We start from the raw sequence: 15,250 nt of genomic DNA on the forward strand, positions 1-15,250 counted from the left end.
TATGCTTGAAAGAAGATACATAATACCAAGTAAACGATACCAAGAAATATACAATTACAAAGAGACCACATAGCAGCATTATAATAAATACATAAAAAACCTTGATAAACAATTATAAAATACAAAACAAAATGAATACAAAACACAATACAAAATAAAATACAGTAAAATAACATCCTCTGTTCATAAAAACTTTAAATATTACATAGTTGAAGAGATTTTTATGACACAAGAACATCTTTGATGTGCAGAAAACCATTAAATGGAAAATCATTATTCCCGCTGACGATTTATTATTATTGTATTAGTCAGTAATTTAAATGTAGATATTTCAAACCTCTTCCAACAATATTTTTATGTAACTTTTTTTCATATACATACATTTACTCACCGGCCACTTTATTAGGTACACCTGTCCAACTGCTTGTTGAATCAGCCAATCACATGGCAGCAGCTCAATGCATTTAGGCATGTAGACATGGTCAGGAGGATCTGCTGCAGTTCAGAGTGAGCATCAGAATGGGGAAGAAAGGGGATTTAAGAGACTTTGAACGTGGCATGGTTGTTGCTGCCAGACTGGCTGCTCTGAGTATTTCAGAAACTGCTGATCTACTGGGATTTTCACGCACAACCATCTCTAGGGTTTACAGAGAATGCTCCGACAAAGAGGAAATATCCAGTGAGCGGCAGTTCTGTGGGCGCAAATGCCTTGTTGATGAGGCCAGAGTTCAGAGGAGAATGGCCAGACTGGCTCCAGCTGATAGAAAGGCAACAGTAACTCAAATAAGCACTCGTTACAAGCGAGCTCTGCAGAAGAGCATCTCTGAACACACAACACGTCCAACCTTGAGGCGGATGGGCTACAGCAGCAGAAGAGCACACCGGGTGCCGCTCCTGTCAGCTAAGAACAGGAAACTGAGGCTACAATTCACACAGACTCACCAAAACTGGACAATAGAAGATTGGAGAAACGTTGCTGCTCTGATGAGTCTCCATTTCTGCTGACACATTGGGATGCTCGGCTCACAATTTGACCTCAACAACATGAAAGCATGGATCATCCTGCCTTGTATCAGCGGTTCAGGCTGGTGGTGGTGGTGTAATGGTGTGGGGGAGATTTTCTTTGGGTCCATTAGTACCAATTGAGCATCAACGCCACAGCCTACCTGAGTATTGCTGCTGACCATGTCCATCCCTTTATGAGCACAGTGTCTCCATCTTCTGATGGCCATGGCTAAGGTGTACCTAATAAAGTGGCCGGTGAGTATGTGAGCTCATATATATATAGTCACCTTGGAACTATAAGGTGCTCTCTGCATTCTCAATGGTTTTGAGATGTTGAGCTTTAAAGTTTTTGCATTCCATAGCAAACGGTATGAGTGTAACATTTTTTTAAAAGTCTTAAAATGTAAACAACTTACAAAGAAAAACATCCTATAATGTAAATAAGTCGTCATTCAATAAGAATATGTCAAAAAAAATGTCAGATAGAGCCTTATAATTCTAAGGTGATGATATATATAAAACAAAAAAACAAGAGAGATGTTAGGATTGTTCAAGCTGTGAGAATAATGTCTCTGCAAAGCAGAAGTGAAACACTGAGGTGTTCTTGAACACCTTGATTAGTTGATCAGCTGTGTTTGATTAGGGTTGGAGCAGAACTGTGCAGAGCTACGGCCCTCCAGGAACTGAGTTTGACACCTATGTGATGAATTATGCATTAATAATGAGCCTCCTTCCTTAACCAATTAGGTGATGGAGTCAAAGACGCCCCTCTGCTTTTGCCACGCCCATATGGAAACGCCCACTTTCAAAGACTCTTTTTTTGTATTGTATTGTTAACTATTAATTCCTCTGTTTTAACTACTCATTGTGTATTTTCGACTTATTTGATGCTTACGTTTCTCTATATTACTACCCGAGATGTTATTTATAAATATATTATTGTTGTTTTCATTAATAAATCAACGAAGCGACTGCTGAAGTAGCATGAATTGAGTTGTCACGAGGAAGGTGTTACTTTTCTCACCGCTGCTCAGAGAACACCAATCACTGTGTAGTAGACGAGCATTTAAAAACACATTTAATTGTAAGGAGTTACTTTTAATTTGTATTCAATAAAGCAGAGACTACTAGAAAACGATTTAAGCTATTATACTTGAGTAAGTTCAGATGTTTGACTAATTTTCCAGATATTTGAATCAAGCCCTAACTAGGTTTTTGGGCCAATGAGCGCCCTCTGGAGTACAATATAATATAGCATGGGTATGAGCGGTCTGTATGTGCTGGATGCGTTTAATAGTGTGATCAATATCACATGCCTCAGTCTTGTGATGATCAGGCAAATATAATTAACCCGCCAGCTCATTTCCCTGCTGTTTCACTTGAGTTACACTGAACATTGCACTGGGGTTGAATCTGCAAGCACCGCAAACTAGCCTATAGCTCCCTGCAAATAACAGTGAAGCGTCGGTGTGTTGAGCACAGATAAGTCTTCACACTGTCTCTCATGAAACTTGGAGGATGGATTACTCTCAATTCAATTCATAGCTGTTGCATACTCCTTTAAAACCTATTAAAGGCTCTAATATTTCAGGAGGAGGCACACAGTTCTGCAGCTTGTAGTCTTTGAAAGTGTGTAGACAGATTTATATGCGAAGAATCTTTTTAATGGTGATTCAAATGCAAGTGACGTTAATTCACACATGAACTTGTCACATCCAAGACAATAAAGAAAACCATTCTGCACTTACTGAGGATGCACCTACCGGCCACTTTATTAGGTACACCTGTGCAGCTGCTTGTTAAATCAAATTTCTAATCAGCCAATCACATGGCAGCAGCTCAATGCATTTAGGCATGTAGACATAGTCAGGACGATCTGCTGCAGTTAAAACTCAGCATCAGAATGGGGAAGAAAGGGGATTTAAGTGACTTTGAGGGTGGCATGATTGTTGCTGCCAGACGGGCTGCTCTGAGTATTTCAGAAACTGCTGATCTACTGGGATTTTCATGCACAACTATCTCTAGGGTTTACAGAGAATGCTCCGACAAAGAGGAAATATCCAGTGAGCGGCAGTAAACTTGAAGTAAACTTGAATCCACTAGAGCAGTGGTTCTCAAACAGGGGTACGCAGCAGGCCAGGCTTCCTTCTAGTGGTACGCGGAGGAATCAAATATGCCATGCTATTTCAAAATTCATCAAAAATGATCTATTTATGAATATATGATGACATATAGCCTATATTTCTGAGGTCCAGGCAACATTTACAGGTTTTGATGAATTGGCTACTATGTGTTAAGACTATATTTAAGTACAGCAGTTTTCTTTTTGTTTTTTACTTTTTAAGTATAGTAACCTACCATTTTTAACATTTAAAAGTACATTTTAATTTAAATGTTGACATTTTTATTTTTATTTTATTTTGCATATAAGCACAGTACAGTGTTGATGTTCAGACTATTTAATGTTTAATATGGCAGATAAGAATAAATATTCTTTATAATAGGGATTAATCTGCCACGATTTTGAACTGTGCAGAGCTGCAGCTGCTCCACTGGGCCTGCTACTGTATTTCAGTACTGCTCATTTTGGTGGTACTTGATGAAAAAGGTTTGAGAACCACTGCACTAGAGCTGCAAAATGAATCAATGCAGCTCAATGTAATTAATAATAATAATAATAATAATACTAATAAAAATTTCAAAACCATGCCATCCATTAAAATAAGTGCATTTTAATGGTGTTTTGGTATATTTTGGGGCCCAAACGTCCTAAAATGCACCCTTTATACTTTTATTTAATTTTTAATTATTTAGATGTTTTTTTTTTTTATATCACATAAAACGTCTTTTCTATGTTCTATTTTAATGCAATATTTACTTCTTAAATGATTAGTTTTCTTAAAATTAATTTACAACTAAAAATTATATATATATATATATATATATATATATATATATATATATATATATATATATATATATATATATATATATATATAAATTAATTTTAAAGAATATTTAAAGGGTAACTAGGCAGGTTAGGGTAATTAGGCAAGTTATTGTATAACGATGGTTTGTTCTGGAGATTATCAAAACAAATATAGCTTAAAGGGGCGAATAATATTGAGCTTAAAATGCTGTTTAAAAAATTAAAAACTGCTTTTATTTTAGTCGAAATTAAACAAATAAGACTTTCTCCAGAAGAAAAAATATTATCAGACATACTGTGAACATTTCCTGAATCTGTTCAACACCATTTGGGAAATATTAAAAAAAGGACAAATATATATATATATTATTTTGACCACTGCTCTATGATTATGGGGTGGTGGATAACAATATTATATTTAAATTTATATTAAATAATATTTATTGTGTTAAAACTGTATTTGTTTGACTCTCACCATACAAAATATGATAGAAAACAATGTCAGATATTGTTTACAGGTATAATTTATACATCTAGATATTTATTGGGGGCTCCCAGATTTCCTGGGCCCCTAAGGGGCCGCTTACCTCGCTTATTGGTTAAATCACCCCTGACTCAAATGGACCATCAAAATAAGTGTCTTGTGTTAATTAAGACTACATCTGTCACAAATATAACTGCAGAGTTTATTCAAATCCAGAACATAGATGAAGCTAATCCCAATAATAAAACCCCCAAATGTAACAGTTTGGCTGAAAATGAACAAACAAAGCCATGACAGACTTTTCATTTTGAGGTGAACGACCCTTTTAACACCCACAAACCAAATTAAAGTGTTCATGACCTTACACTTCTTCCCTTTTGATTTTAATTATTGCCAAAATAAGTCATGGATATTTCAGACAAAGAAGTCAATATTTTTAATGTAGTTCATGACGGAATTAGACAGCAGGGATGCTTTTATGGAAGAAATCTCAGACTGTATGTGTTGTAGTTCTGTTCATGTTTAATGGCGGGTGTAAGGGGGGTCACCAAGCCTTTAGTTCTGTGATTTTGACCTGTTGCACCACTGTTTACTAGCCAGCAGACAGCCGCCGTGTCAGATCAACAAAGCTGTGTTTGCTGATAGCCGCAGGTGAAAGTTCAGTGGTTTGTGAAAGACTTGAACTGCATTTCTCTGCCATGTCTTTGACTGCTTTCTAGCAAACGTGTGTGAGATCTACAGAGATGTGGATGCGGCCTTTCCTCTTGGTTCTGTCGGTGTGTGTGTTTTGGCAAGATGGCAGCACCAATCAAATGCCAGATAAATGCCAGGATGCCGCCGTGATGAAGGCGGCCGAGGAAGCTTTAGAGCAGATCAATGCAGAGAGACAGGAGGGATATATCCTGACACTCAACCGAATATACGATGTCAAACTAGACAAAAAGGTGAGCGTTGATATTACTGCCAATTATGTGGATGCATTTGAAAATGTTAAGCTTTTATATATATATATATATACTGTTTATTACTACTATTTATTATAAATACTGTTGTTTATTATAAATCCTGTTTATTTTTCCCCCCAATTTCTGTGTAACGGAGAGCAGATTTCTCCAGTACATCTCTAATCATAATAGTGTTAATAACTCATCTCTAATAACTGATTTATTTCCTCTTTGTCATGATGACAGTGAATAATATTAGACTAGATATCCTTCAAGACACTTCTATACAGCTTAAAGTGACATGTAAAGGCTTCACTAGGGTAATTATGGTAATTAGGGTAAAGTTAGGGTAATTAGGCAAGTTATTGTATAACGATGGTTTGTTCTGTAGACTATTGAAAACAAATATAGCTTAAAGGGGCGAATAATATTGACCTTATAATGGTGTTTCAAAAATTGAAAACTGCTTTTATTCTAGCTAAAATAAACCAAATCAGACTTTCTCCAGAAGAACAAACATTATCAGACACACTGTGAACATTTCCTCAATCTGTTCAACACCATTTGGGAAATATTTAATATAGAAAACAATTTAAAGGGGGCAAATAGTTCTGACCGCAATTGTATATATACACTATTGGTCAAAAGTTTGAGGTCACTAACATTTTTCAATGTTTTAAAATAAGCTTATCCCACCCACCAAAGCTGCATTTATTTCATCAAAAATACAGTAGACATTGTAAAATAGTGAAGTGTTATTGCACTGTAAAATAACTGTTCAAAAGTAGTTTATCATTTATTTGAATCATTTATTAAATTTTAATTTTCAGCTTCATTACGCCAGTTGATCCTTCTATCACTCTAATTATATACTAGATTACACTATTATTATTATTATTATTATTAATGTTATTATTATTAATGATAATCGTAATAAAAGCAATAATGAATAGAGTAATACTTTATTTTGAAACTACATGCAATAAAAAAGCAGTTATTTAAAATTGTAATAAATATTTAACAATTAAACATTTTTTTATATTTAATCAATGATGATTAGCTTGATGAACAGAATAATTTTCTTTAAAAAGTGTGTGTGCGTGTGTGTGTGTGTGTATATATATATATATATATATTGCAGTCAGAATTATTCGCCCCCCTTTGAATTTTTGTCTTTTTTAAATATTACCCAAATGGTGTTGAACAGGTTGAGGAAATGTTCACAGTGTGTCTGATAATGTTTGTTCTTTTGGAGAAAGTCTGATTTGTTTTATTTGGGCTAGAATAAAAGCAGTTTTTAATTGTTTAAACACCATTTTAAGCTCAATATTATTCGCCCCTTTAAGCTATATTTGTTTTGGATAGTCTACAGAACAAACCATCGTTATACAATAACTTGCCTAATTACCCTAACCTGCCTAGTTACCCTAATTACCCTAGTGAAGCCTTTACATGTCACTTTAAGCTGTATAGAAGTGTCTTGAAGAATATCTAGTCTAATATTATTTACTGTCATCATGACAAAGAGGAAATAAATCAGTTATTAGAGATGAGTTATTAACACTGTTATGTGCAGAAATGTGCAGGAGAAATCTGCTCTCCGTTACACAGAAAATAAGGGAAAAATAAACAGGGGGCGAATTATTCTGACTTCAACTGTATATATATATATATATATATACACACACACACACAACAGTTCTGTCTGGTTCTTGAATCTGATTGGCTAATAGCCTTGCGATATTGTGCAAATAACAGCACTCATCCAGCCTCTTTACCGTGTGTATTACTCTGCCCACATACAGCAACAAGCAGAGGACACTCTACAGTTTGACAATTATTGCAGTTGTTGGGCAACAGAATGTACTTCTGAGGCTTTTTTAGGCGAGAATGTCGTTGTTTAGATTGCAACTATGCAGTTTATTTATAAGGATAGTGATAGTAGAATAGTGCCTATTTTAAAAAAAAGTATCATTCTGGAGCGTCAAATTCAGTGCATTGGCCGCCATCAGCCACAAGATGGCAACAGAGGCCACATATTAAGTCCATTCGTTGGTGAAGTAGCAGCGCTTTCTGCTGTTCTGACGTCAGCTTTCGATGTGTATGAACGGAAAAAGAAAGCAGTTCCTCATACACATGGATTTTTTTTTGGACTCTCCGTGTTTGATTTTCTTTTTATATACACGGTTATGCCGTCAAACTGTTGTATAAACACAATATCACACGATATTTCGATATCACTGTATATCGGCACTGGTGGGACACTCGCCATTCACACGGTGCGTCAGCATCAACTTTTCCTATTCACATTGAATGGGTGACCTCAGGCATTGCGGAACTGCATTGTAGATCCATCGGCGCCACTTTAGTGGCGTTGCTTGCTGCAAAAGTTGGGACTTTCTCAACTTTTGAAGCAGCGATGAAAGCAACAGCCAATCAGATCGCTGTATGCAAATACACCAGCTCAGACAGTGGTCTATTGCTGACTAATTTCTCATTGGCTGGTGCTGCTATGATGATCGCGTCAGCCCCAACTTCAGACACGCCCTCTGTCAAGTGTTGACGTTGAAGCCCTGTGTGAATGGGGCGTAAGGCACTCGAGTCAACACACACCTCCCACCAGTGCTGATATACAGACGGATCACACTGCTACTCATGTGGTATTGCTCATATATATATATATATATATTGGAACTGAAAGATGAAAATACTTTCAACAAAGCTTCAATACCTTGGTTGCACAATGAAGCTTTTTTTTAAATGCTAATTTGGCATGTTCTCATAGGCAGATGGTATAAATCTCTTACACCTGACCATAGATGTTCTGGCAACACAATGTCATGTGATCAGCAGAAAGAAATGGAAATCCTGTGCTGTTAAGGACATTGGTAATTTACCGGTAAGTGTTTTACCAGTTTATTACAACATTAAATTCCACATTTCATGCAATTATTTTGTGAAAATATCTGTGAATTAGCAGTTTTCCATATTTTGTGATTCACGTTTTTATTATTTATATTCTCCAGTTTGTTTATGCTTTTGAGTTGCATTATGGATCTGTCTTCCAGCAACTTTTAACCTTGAAATGTTGAAGAAAACAAACATTTCTGAACATTTTGAATAGTTTAAGGTCATGTATTGTGTGTGTTGGTGTTGTATATTACACTACATATACCTTGTAATAAACTGCAGCACATTTTCTGTAACTTTACAGTCTGATTTGTCTGGATATTATTTCTCATACATTATATTATTACTTCAAACAACTTAAATGTCAATAAAAGTCTCTTTGTTAAGCTGCAGAGTTGAATTTTTAAATAAAAGTGGACAGAGCAGAGATCAGCATCCCAAAATGCAGTTCACCACCGCAAATAAAGCAGTAGTGAATCACAAAACACGGAAACTGTTCATTGACAGATATTTTAGTGTATTTACTTTAAGTTTGAATAACGTTTACAGTTATCTGAACTAAATTAGGCATTCGGGACGTGTGAAGCCTTCGTTTCCCTTGAGAGCACCATCAAAGTTCAGAGTTACAACTGCAGCGTCCAACAAGGTTTGCTGAGTCTGCATTCAACAACACACACACACACACACACACACACACACACACACACTTATCTCCAATATTCCAGACACAAAAATAAGTTTCATCACCTCTTAGAAATTGCCTGGAAATCAATTAGAGCACTGCAGAAACATTTGTCTGAGGGTTTACTTTTGTTTTGGGGGTTTTTATACTTACCGGCCACTTTATTAGGTACACCTTACTAGTACCGCGTAGGAATACTTTTGCCTTCAGAATTGCGTTAATCCTTTATGGCAGAGATTCAACAAGCTGCTGGAAATATTCCTCAGAGATTTTGCCCCATATTGACATGATAGCATCACACAGTTACTGCAGATTTGTCGGCTGCACATCCATGATGCCAATCTCTCGTTCCACCACATCCCAAAGCTGCTCTATTGGATTGAGAACTGGTGACTGTGGAGGCCATTTGAGTACAGTGAACTCATCATCCTGTTCAAGAAACCAGTCTGAGATGATTGGCTGGAAATGGCCATCAGAAGATGGAGACACTGTGCTCATAAAGGGATGGACATGGTCAGCAGCAATACTCAGGTAGGCTGTGGCGTTGATGCTCAATTGGTACTAATGGACCCAAAGAAAATCTCCCCCACACCATTACACCACCACCACCAGCCTGAACCGCTGATACAAGGCAGGATGATCCATGCTTTCGTGTTGTTGAGGCCAAATTGTGAGCCGAGCATCCGAATGTGTCAGCAGAAATGGAGACTCATCAGAGCAGGCAACGTTTCTTCAATCTTCTCCAAGTGTGGTCTTCTGCTGCCGCTCACTGGATATTTTTCTTTTTTCAGACCCAGTAGGTCAGCAGTTTCTGAAATACTCAGACCAGCCCGTCTGAATGAGCTGCTGATAAACCTGTCAGGCTTTATTCTGAGATGACAACCTCCTGGATGTGCTTTATCCCTAACATAACATACCTTCGAATGTTGCATCTGACCAATCTGAGTATTCCAGACAGCTGCGTAAAAATCTGTTAACAGCCACCGGGATGTACTTTATCCCTTACTTTACCTGAAGATCGTCTGTCTTAATGATTTCTCCATGTGTGTAATACACTGAAATAGTGACTTTGTAAAATTCTGACTTTGCCCGGATATTTTCCAGTGACAGCTCGAGCGATATTAGAAGCTTGCCCTGACTGTCCGACTGCAGAACGTCTGGATGATCCAGTAATATCGGAGACCACACAGATGGCCCTGCGCAAATACAACAAAGAGAGCACTTCCCCACATCTCTTCACTCTCGTCAATATAACAGCGGCCAGCATGCAGGTACGTCAACACTGAAGAGTCTGTGAATCCTCTAGATCTGTCCTGAGACACAGGTGTGTGGTGGGGTAAATGTGTGTGTTGTGTGTTTTGCAGTGGGTTGTGGGTCCGTCGTACTTTGTGGAGTTCATCGTTCAAGAGAGCGAGTGCAGGAGAAACAGCTCTGAGATTGACCTGACGCAGTGCCCACCGAAGGACTCACAGTCTGCTGTAAGAGCTCGTTTCATCAGTAAAGTCCAAATCTGAATCCCCTTACGGACATTTACATTGGATTTAGTATTGTGAAACTATGGTTTTACTTTAAATGGCGTAGCAAAACCCTGGTTTATTTTGTAGTTACTAAAGTTTTACTTTAAATGCTGTAGTAAGACAATGGCTAATTTGAAAATGAATATGGTTTTTCGCAAGGCTACACAGTTGAAATCCAAGCATATTTATCAAGTGTGAGTTGAAAGTAATGCCATTAAAACATTCTTGTTTTCCTCCTGAAGCTCAAGGGGTTTTGCTCTGGTTCACACATCACTGCTGACGACACGCTGGAGATCAAAGTTCTTGTAGACGTTAAATGTGAAATCTTTCAGCCAGTGGTGAGTGCTTTACAGTAAATATTGGTTTTAATACAGTACTATAAATATTTATTTATTATATATATATATATATATATATATATATATATATATATATATATATATATATATATAGAGTGCTGCCACTCCCGCAGGAGTGTTACCAGAGCACTCACTTTGCCTGTCACCCTCCAGCAGGAGTCTCCACCACCCTCCCACCTTCCCTGACTCCTGCTGGAGCTGGCCAAATATAGCTCTACCAATCCGAGCTGTGACTCGATGATATTTTGAAAGCTTAATGTATTGACACTTTAATAAACAAATATATATGTAATAATAATAGTAAAAAACATTTTAGAAACTTAATTTTACCTCTCTCCTTCCCATAAAAATGAGCTTGTATGTATGTTGGCCATTTTGGATGCAGTATAAGAAGTGGTTCCTAGCATGCCAGCCAATCAAATGACATGGATGTCCTCTGAACAGTATAACAGGACTTGACAGAGTAGCTCAAAAAGTTCAAAGAAAATTCATGAAAAAGCTAAATCCACCACACTAGTCAATGGGCGGGGTCTCTGGAGTGCCGCCACTTACCAGCTCTATCTCCGTCAGGAGTGTTCCTTGCACAATCGACTCCCCAGGAGTCACCTCCCCATCCAGCCTGAGTCCTTATCACCCCTTCTCTTTTCCCTGACTTCAGCATAATTTTTCCCACCCCACAGCTCTGACTCCCGCAGGAGTCTCCCTGAGCCTTGACTCCCACAGGAGTCTTCATTGCCCTCTCCATGCCAACCCTGCTCGGGTTCCCGCAGTATTCTGTGTCACCCTTTGCTCCCGCAAGAGCCCTCTTTACCTTTTCATTTCCCAACCACTATATCCAGGCATTTCTAGCCATTTGGGGGGAGGGGGGGTCTCTACGAATACATGGCTCCTGTCCAGAGTCATTAAGCATTTTGGGGAGCTCTCGAGAACTTCCTGATCTTGTACCCCCTCACATGCTCATTGACTAGGTGGGAGCCTTGGGCTCAATCATCTCCAAGCTCAGAGTTTTCTCCAGTAAAAGCATGCCAAACCTGCTACTATTATCAAGCCATATGTAAATGTGAACTCCTGAAATACCATTTTACATTAAATTTATTGCCATCCTACTAAAAGCAGCAGCAGATAGTTCACCTCAGATCTTGAAAAATAAAATTATTAGCAGATGATTTAAAGATAGAAGTCAGAACTGTGACTACAACATCAGTCACTCAGACTGTGAGCTTTTAATAAAGTTAAACAGGTTAAATCTGTATTAATTGGAGTTTGACCCTTACTATTTTGTTGGCTGATATTTAATCGTGTCTGTCATTTGGTATGTAAATTGTCGCATCTTGTGTAGTCAGGACACAGTGTGAGTCTACATCAAAATCAGCCAGTTTGGGATTTGTTTTTGTTTTTCTCCAGGCTGTTCAGCAAGAGGTCTCCAGACCTGTGGGATCAGTGCATGTCCTGTCTCCATCCCTCAGTGCACCACCTCCCAGAGCCCCACCGCTGTCCAGTAGCTGTCCAGGGGACCGAAAACACCACCTGGGCCTGAGAGAGCTGGATCTCTAATACAGACATGATCCAGACGGTCTGAAGAAGCACTCTAGATGTTTATAGTGTCATGAGTATTAGCTGCAGTACCCACCAGTCTCACTAGAGGGCACTCCAGCTATATGTTCACTCCACCAGTCATTCACCCGGACTACACACCCCGTCATCTACAGCGGTTAGCAATCTGGATTCTAACACACTTGCAGGTCGCCATAATTAATTACACACACTATTTAAGCACCAGAGACACACTCATTCATTGCTCAGTAGTTTCATGTTAGACATTATCAAGTCTCCTTGTTTTGGTCTGTCTTGTATACACCTTTAGACTAGTGGTAGGCAGAGTGTGGCTTTGTAAGACATTGAAATAGTTGAAGCAAACACAAGCTGGCAGTAGGTGTTGATGGTCCTCAGTGTCTGGTTTCTTCAATGATGTTTTGATTTTCTGAACGCTTCCTTAATGTACAAGTAGCTCAAACTCACTCATTCTGAGGCGGGAGCTGGTGGACGAGCAATTAATTTAATCATGAGGTAAACACAGAACAAAAGTGTGCATCTGGAGCTGCCTCACGGGACACTTGTAAACAATCGCTCCATCGGGCTCATGGTTCTCACCTCTGCCCACATTCATCAGCGCTACCAAGCTGACCAATCACAGAGCTTGCGCTATACATGGTTGTGATCGTTAGTTACACTTTTTAAAAGGTCAGTGTCGGCGATGGCCACATCGAAAGCTATGCGACCGTCTTCAGTTCGCGCTGCACATCAACCACCACATCCCCACTCATCCAAATGCTGGTGGACTGTACATATAGTTGGAGTGCCCTCTAGGCCAGGGATGTCCAAACTCAGTCCTGGAGGGCCGGTGTCCTGCAGATTTTAGCTCCAACTTGCTTCAACAAACCTCCAAGGGTGTTTCTAGGAAGCCTAGTAAGAGCTTGATTAGGTGTGTTTGATTGGGGCTGGAACTAAACTTTGCAGGACACCGACCCTCCAGGACTCTGCTCTAGGGGGTCTGCTGAGTACTTTTACTAATACTCGTGACGTATATATCCTAAAAGACATCAGATGTGCTGTCATTTTAAGGTTCAGATTTTTCCAGAATACAGGTTTCTGTCTGCAGTAGCTTTAATAAAATATGTAAATTACTATTATTGCATAAAAAGAGTGATATTTCACCCTGAAGTATGTTTCACTTTGTTTAAATTTGTGTTTTTGAACAGCTTTTAAATGTTTTTTAAAGCATTGTGACAGTATTATCAACATCTTGTGTATGTGTGTGTGTGTATGTGTGTGTGTATATATCGGCGACGGAGTGGCGTAGTAGGTAGTGCTGTCGCCTCACAGCAAGAAGGTTGATGGTTCGAGTCTCGACTGTGTCAGCTGGCCTTACTGTGTGGTCTGTGGAGTTTGCATGTTCTTTCTGCGTTCGCGTGGGTGACATACAGGTGAATTGGGTAGGCTAAATTGTCCGTAGTGTACGAGTGTGTATGGATGTTTCCCAAAGATGGGTTGCAGCTGGAAGGGCATCTGCTGCGTAAAACATATGCTGGATAAGTCGGCGGTTCATTCCACTGTGGCAACCCCTGATTAATAAAGGGACTAAGCCGAAAAGAAAATGAATGAATGAATGAATGAATGAATGAATGAATGAATGAATGAACAGCACATATGTATGGTCTATAGTGTTAAATCTGGTCATCATGGAGCATTATTTCCTGCACATGACCACACAGAACAACACTGTAGGCATCCAAAGACTTGTAGGTAGTTGTATATTTGGGGCTGGATGCTTGGCCATTTCCTTTTATGCAATATCCATTGGGAGGGTGCTATCTATCGCAAATGGAGCTGTCAGATGAACGCCGCTCACTTTAACATTAATTTAGCCGAATCACTGTGCTTATCACTGGGTGACGAGCTGTTATAATACGCTGAAAGCATTATGTCAATAATATATATAATATGTGATTAATATAACTTTTCTCTAATACAACAACAAACTCTGCACCATATCGGATGTAATTCCCTTGCTGTAAATGTTAGCGCTCCCGTTTCTTTTCTGCAACCTCGCTACACGTGCATCCTGAATGCTTACATTCTAGTAATTCATCTGTTGACGCATGCTCATGGTCCTTATGGGATATCTAGAGCAGGGGTTCTCAACTGGTTTGGCCATGGGACCCACATTTTTACATGGTCATCATATTTTAAGGAACTATAATAACAACTTCAGCAATTGCACTTAATTTGTATTTATTTGTTAACATACACACAGTAGTGACAGATACATCTTAAGACATTTACCAAGACTTACAAATAAACACTATTTTATTGCTGCCATTTAACAAAATGGATCAACTTATAGAAATATTACAAAGTAAAAATGACAAATACTGTTAATAATGAGAAACTGTTAATAAAACATGTTTTCTGGTTTCTGAATGTTGTTTTAATTTAGAAGGTTTCATGCTCTTTTATAAGAGCGCCTCACTACATATGACATATGAAGTTTTTTTTTTCGTCTATATATATATATATACATACTTTACATATTCAGGGTCGTACTTGCGCTTCGACATATTTGTTGCAATAATTAAATGAAATTTCACATGTCAAACGGGAGGGTTGTCACGCACGCATTTCAAAATAAAACTCTGGTATAAGCAAAATAAGTAAAACATTTAACTTTAGTTTTTTTTTTTGACCACACACTCCACAACCCACTGAAAATGTTCCCGCGACCCAGTTGAGAAACACTGATCTAGAGTATATCTCTATGGGCAATAGTATCTGGATGCAGCCTTTATGATGCAGGCTGAGATTGCATCACTCAGCGATGCAATGTCAGACTCAATGCGCAAATATGGTGTGAGTGACGTCA

The 15,250-nt window shown here is 38.4% G+C and overlaps 2 protein-coding genes across 4 annotated transcripts in view; one reads left to right on the forward strand and one right to left on the reverse strand.

Moving 5' to 3' along the window:
- The window catches only part of mark1 (MAP/microtubule affinity-regulating kinase 1), a 426,664-nt gene that overhangs the window by 208,796 nt on the left and 202,618 nt on the right, over positions 1-15,250 (reverse strand). The window lies entirely within an intron of this gene.
- On the forward strand, positions 5,093-13,551 carry si:ch211-284e20.8. Of its 2 annotated transcripts, NM_001099265.2 has the most exon segments (7): positions 5,125-5,362; positions 8,148-8,261; positions 8,840-8,918; positions 10,059-10,225; positions 10,319-10,432; positions 10,714-10,809; positions 12,235-13,551. In NM_001099265.2, coding segments are annotated over 7 exon segments (921 nt in total). In that variant the 5' UTR covers positions 5,125-5,161; the 3' UTR covers positions 12,385-13,551.

Source organism: Danio rerio, chromosome 22 (assembly GCF_052040795.2).
Source record: "Danio rerio strain M-AB ecotype USA chromosome 22, GRCz13ab, whole genome shotgun sequence".
Classification (NCBI taxonomy): Eukaryota; Metazoa; Chordata; class Actinopteri; order Cypriniformes; family Danionidae; genus Danio; species Danio rerio.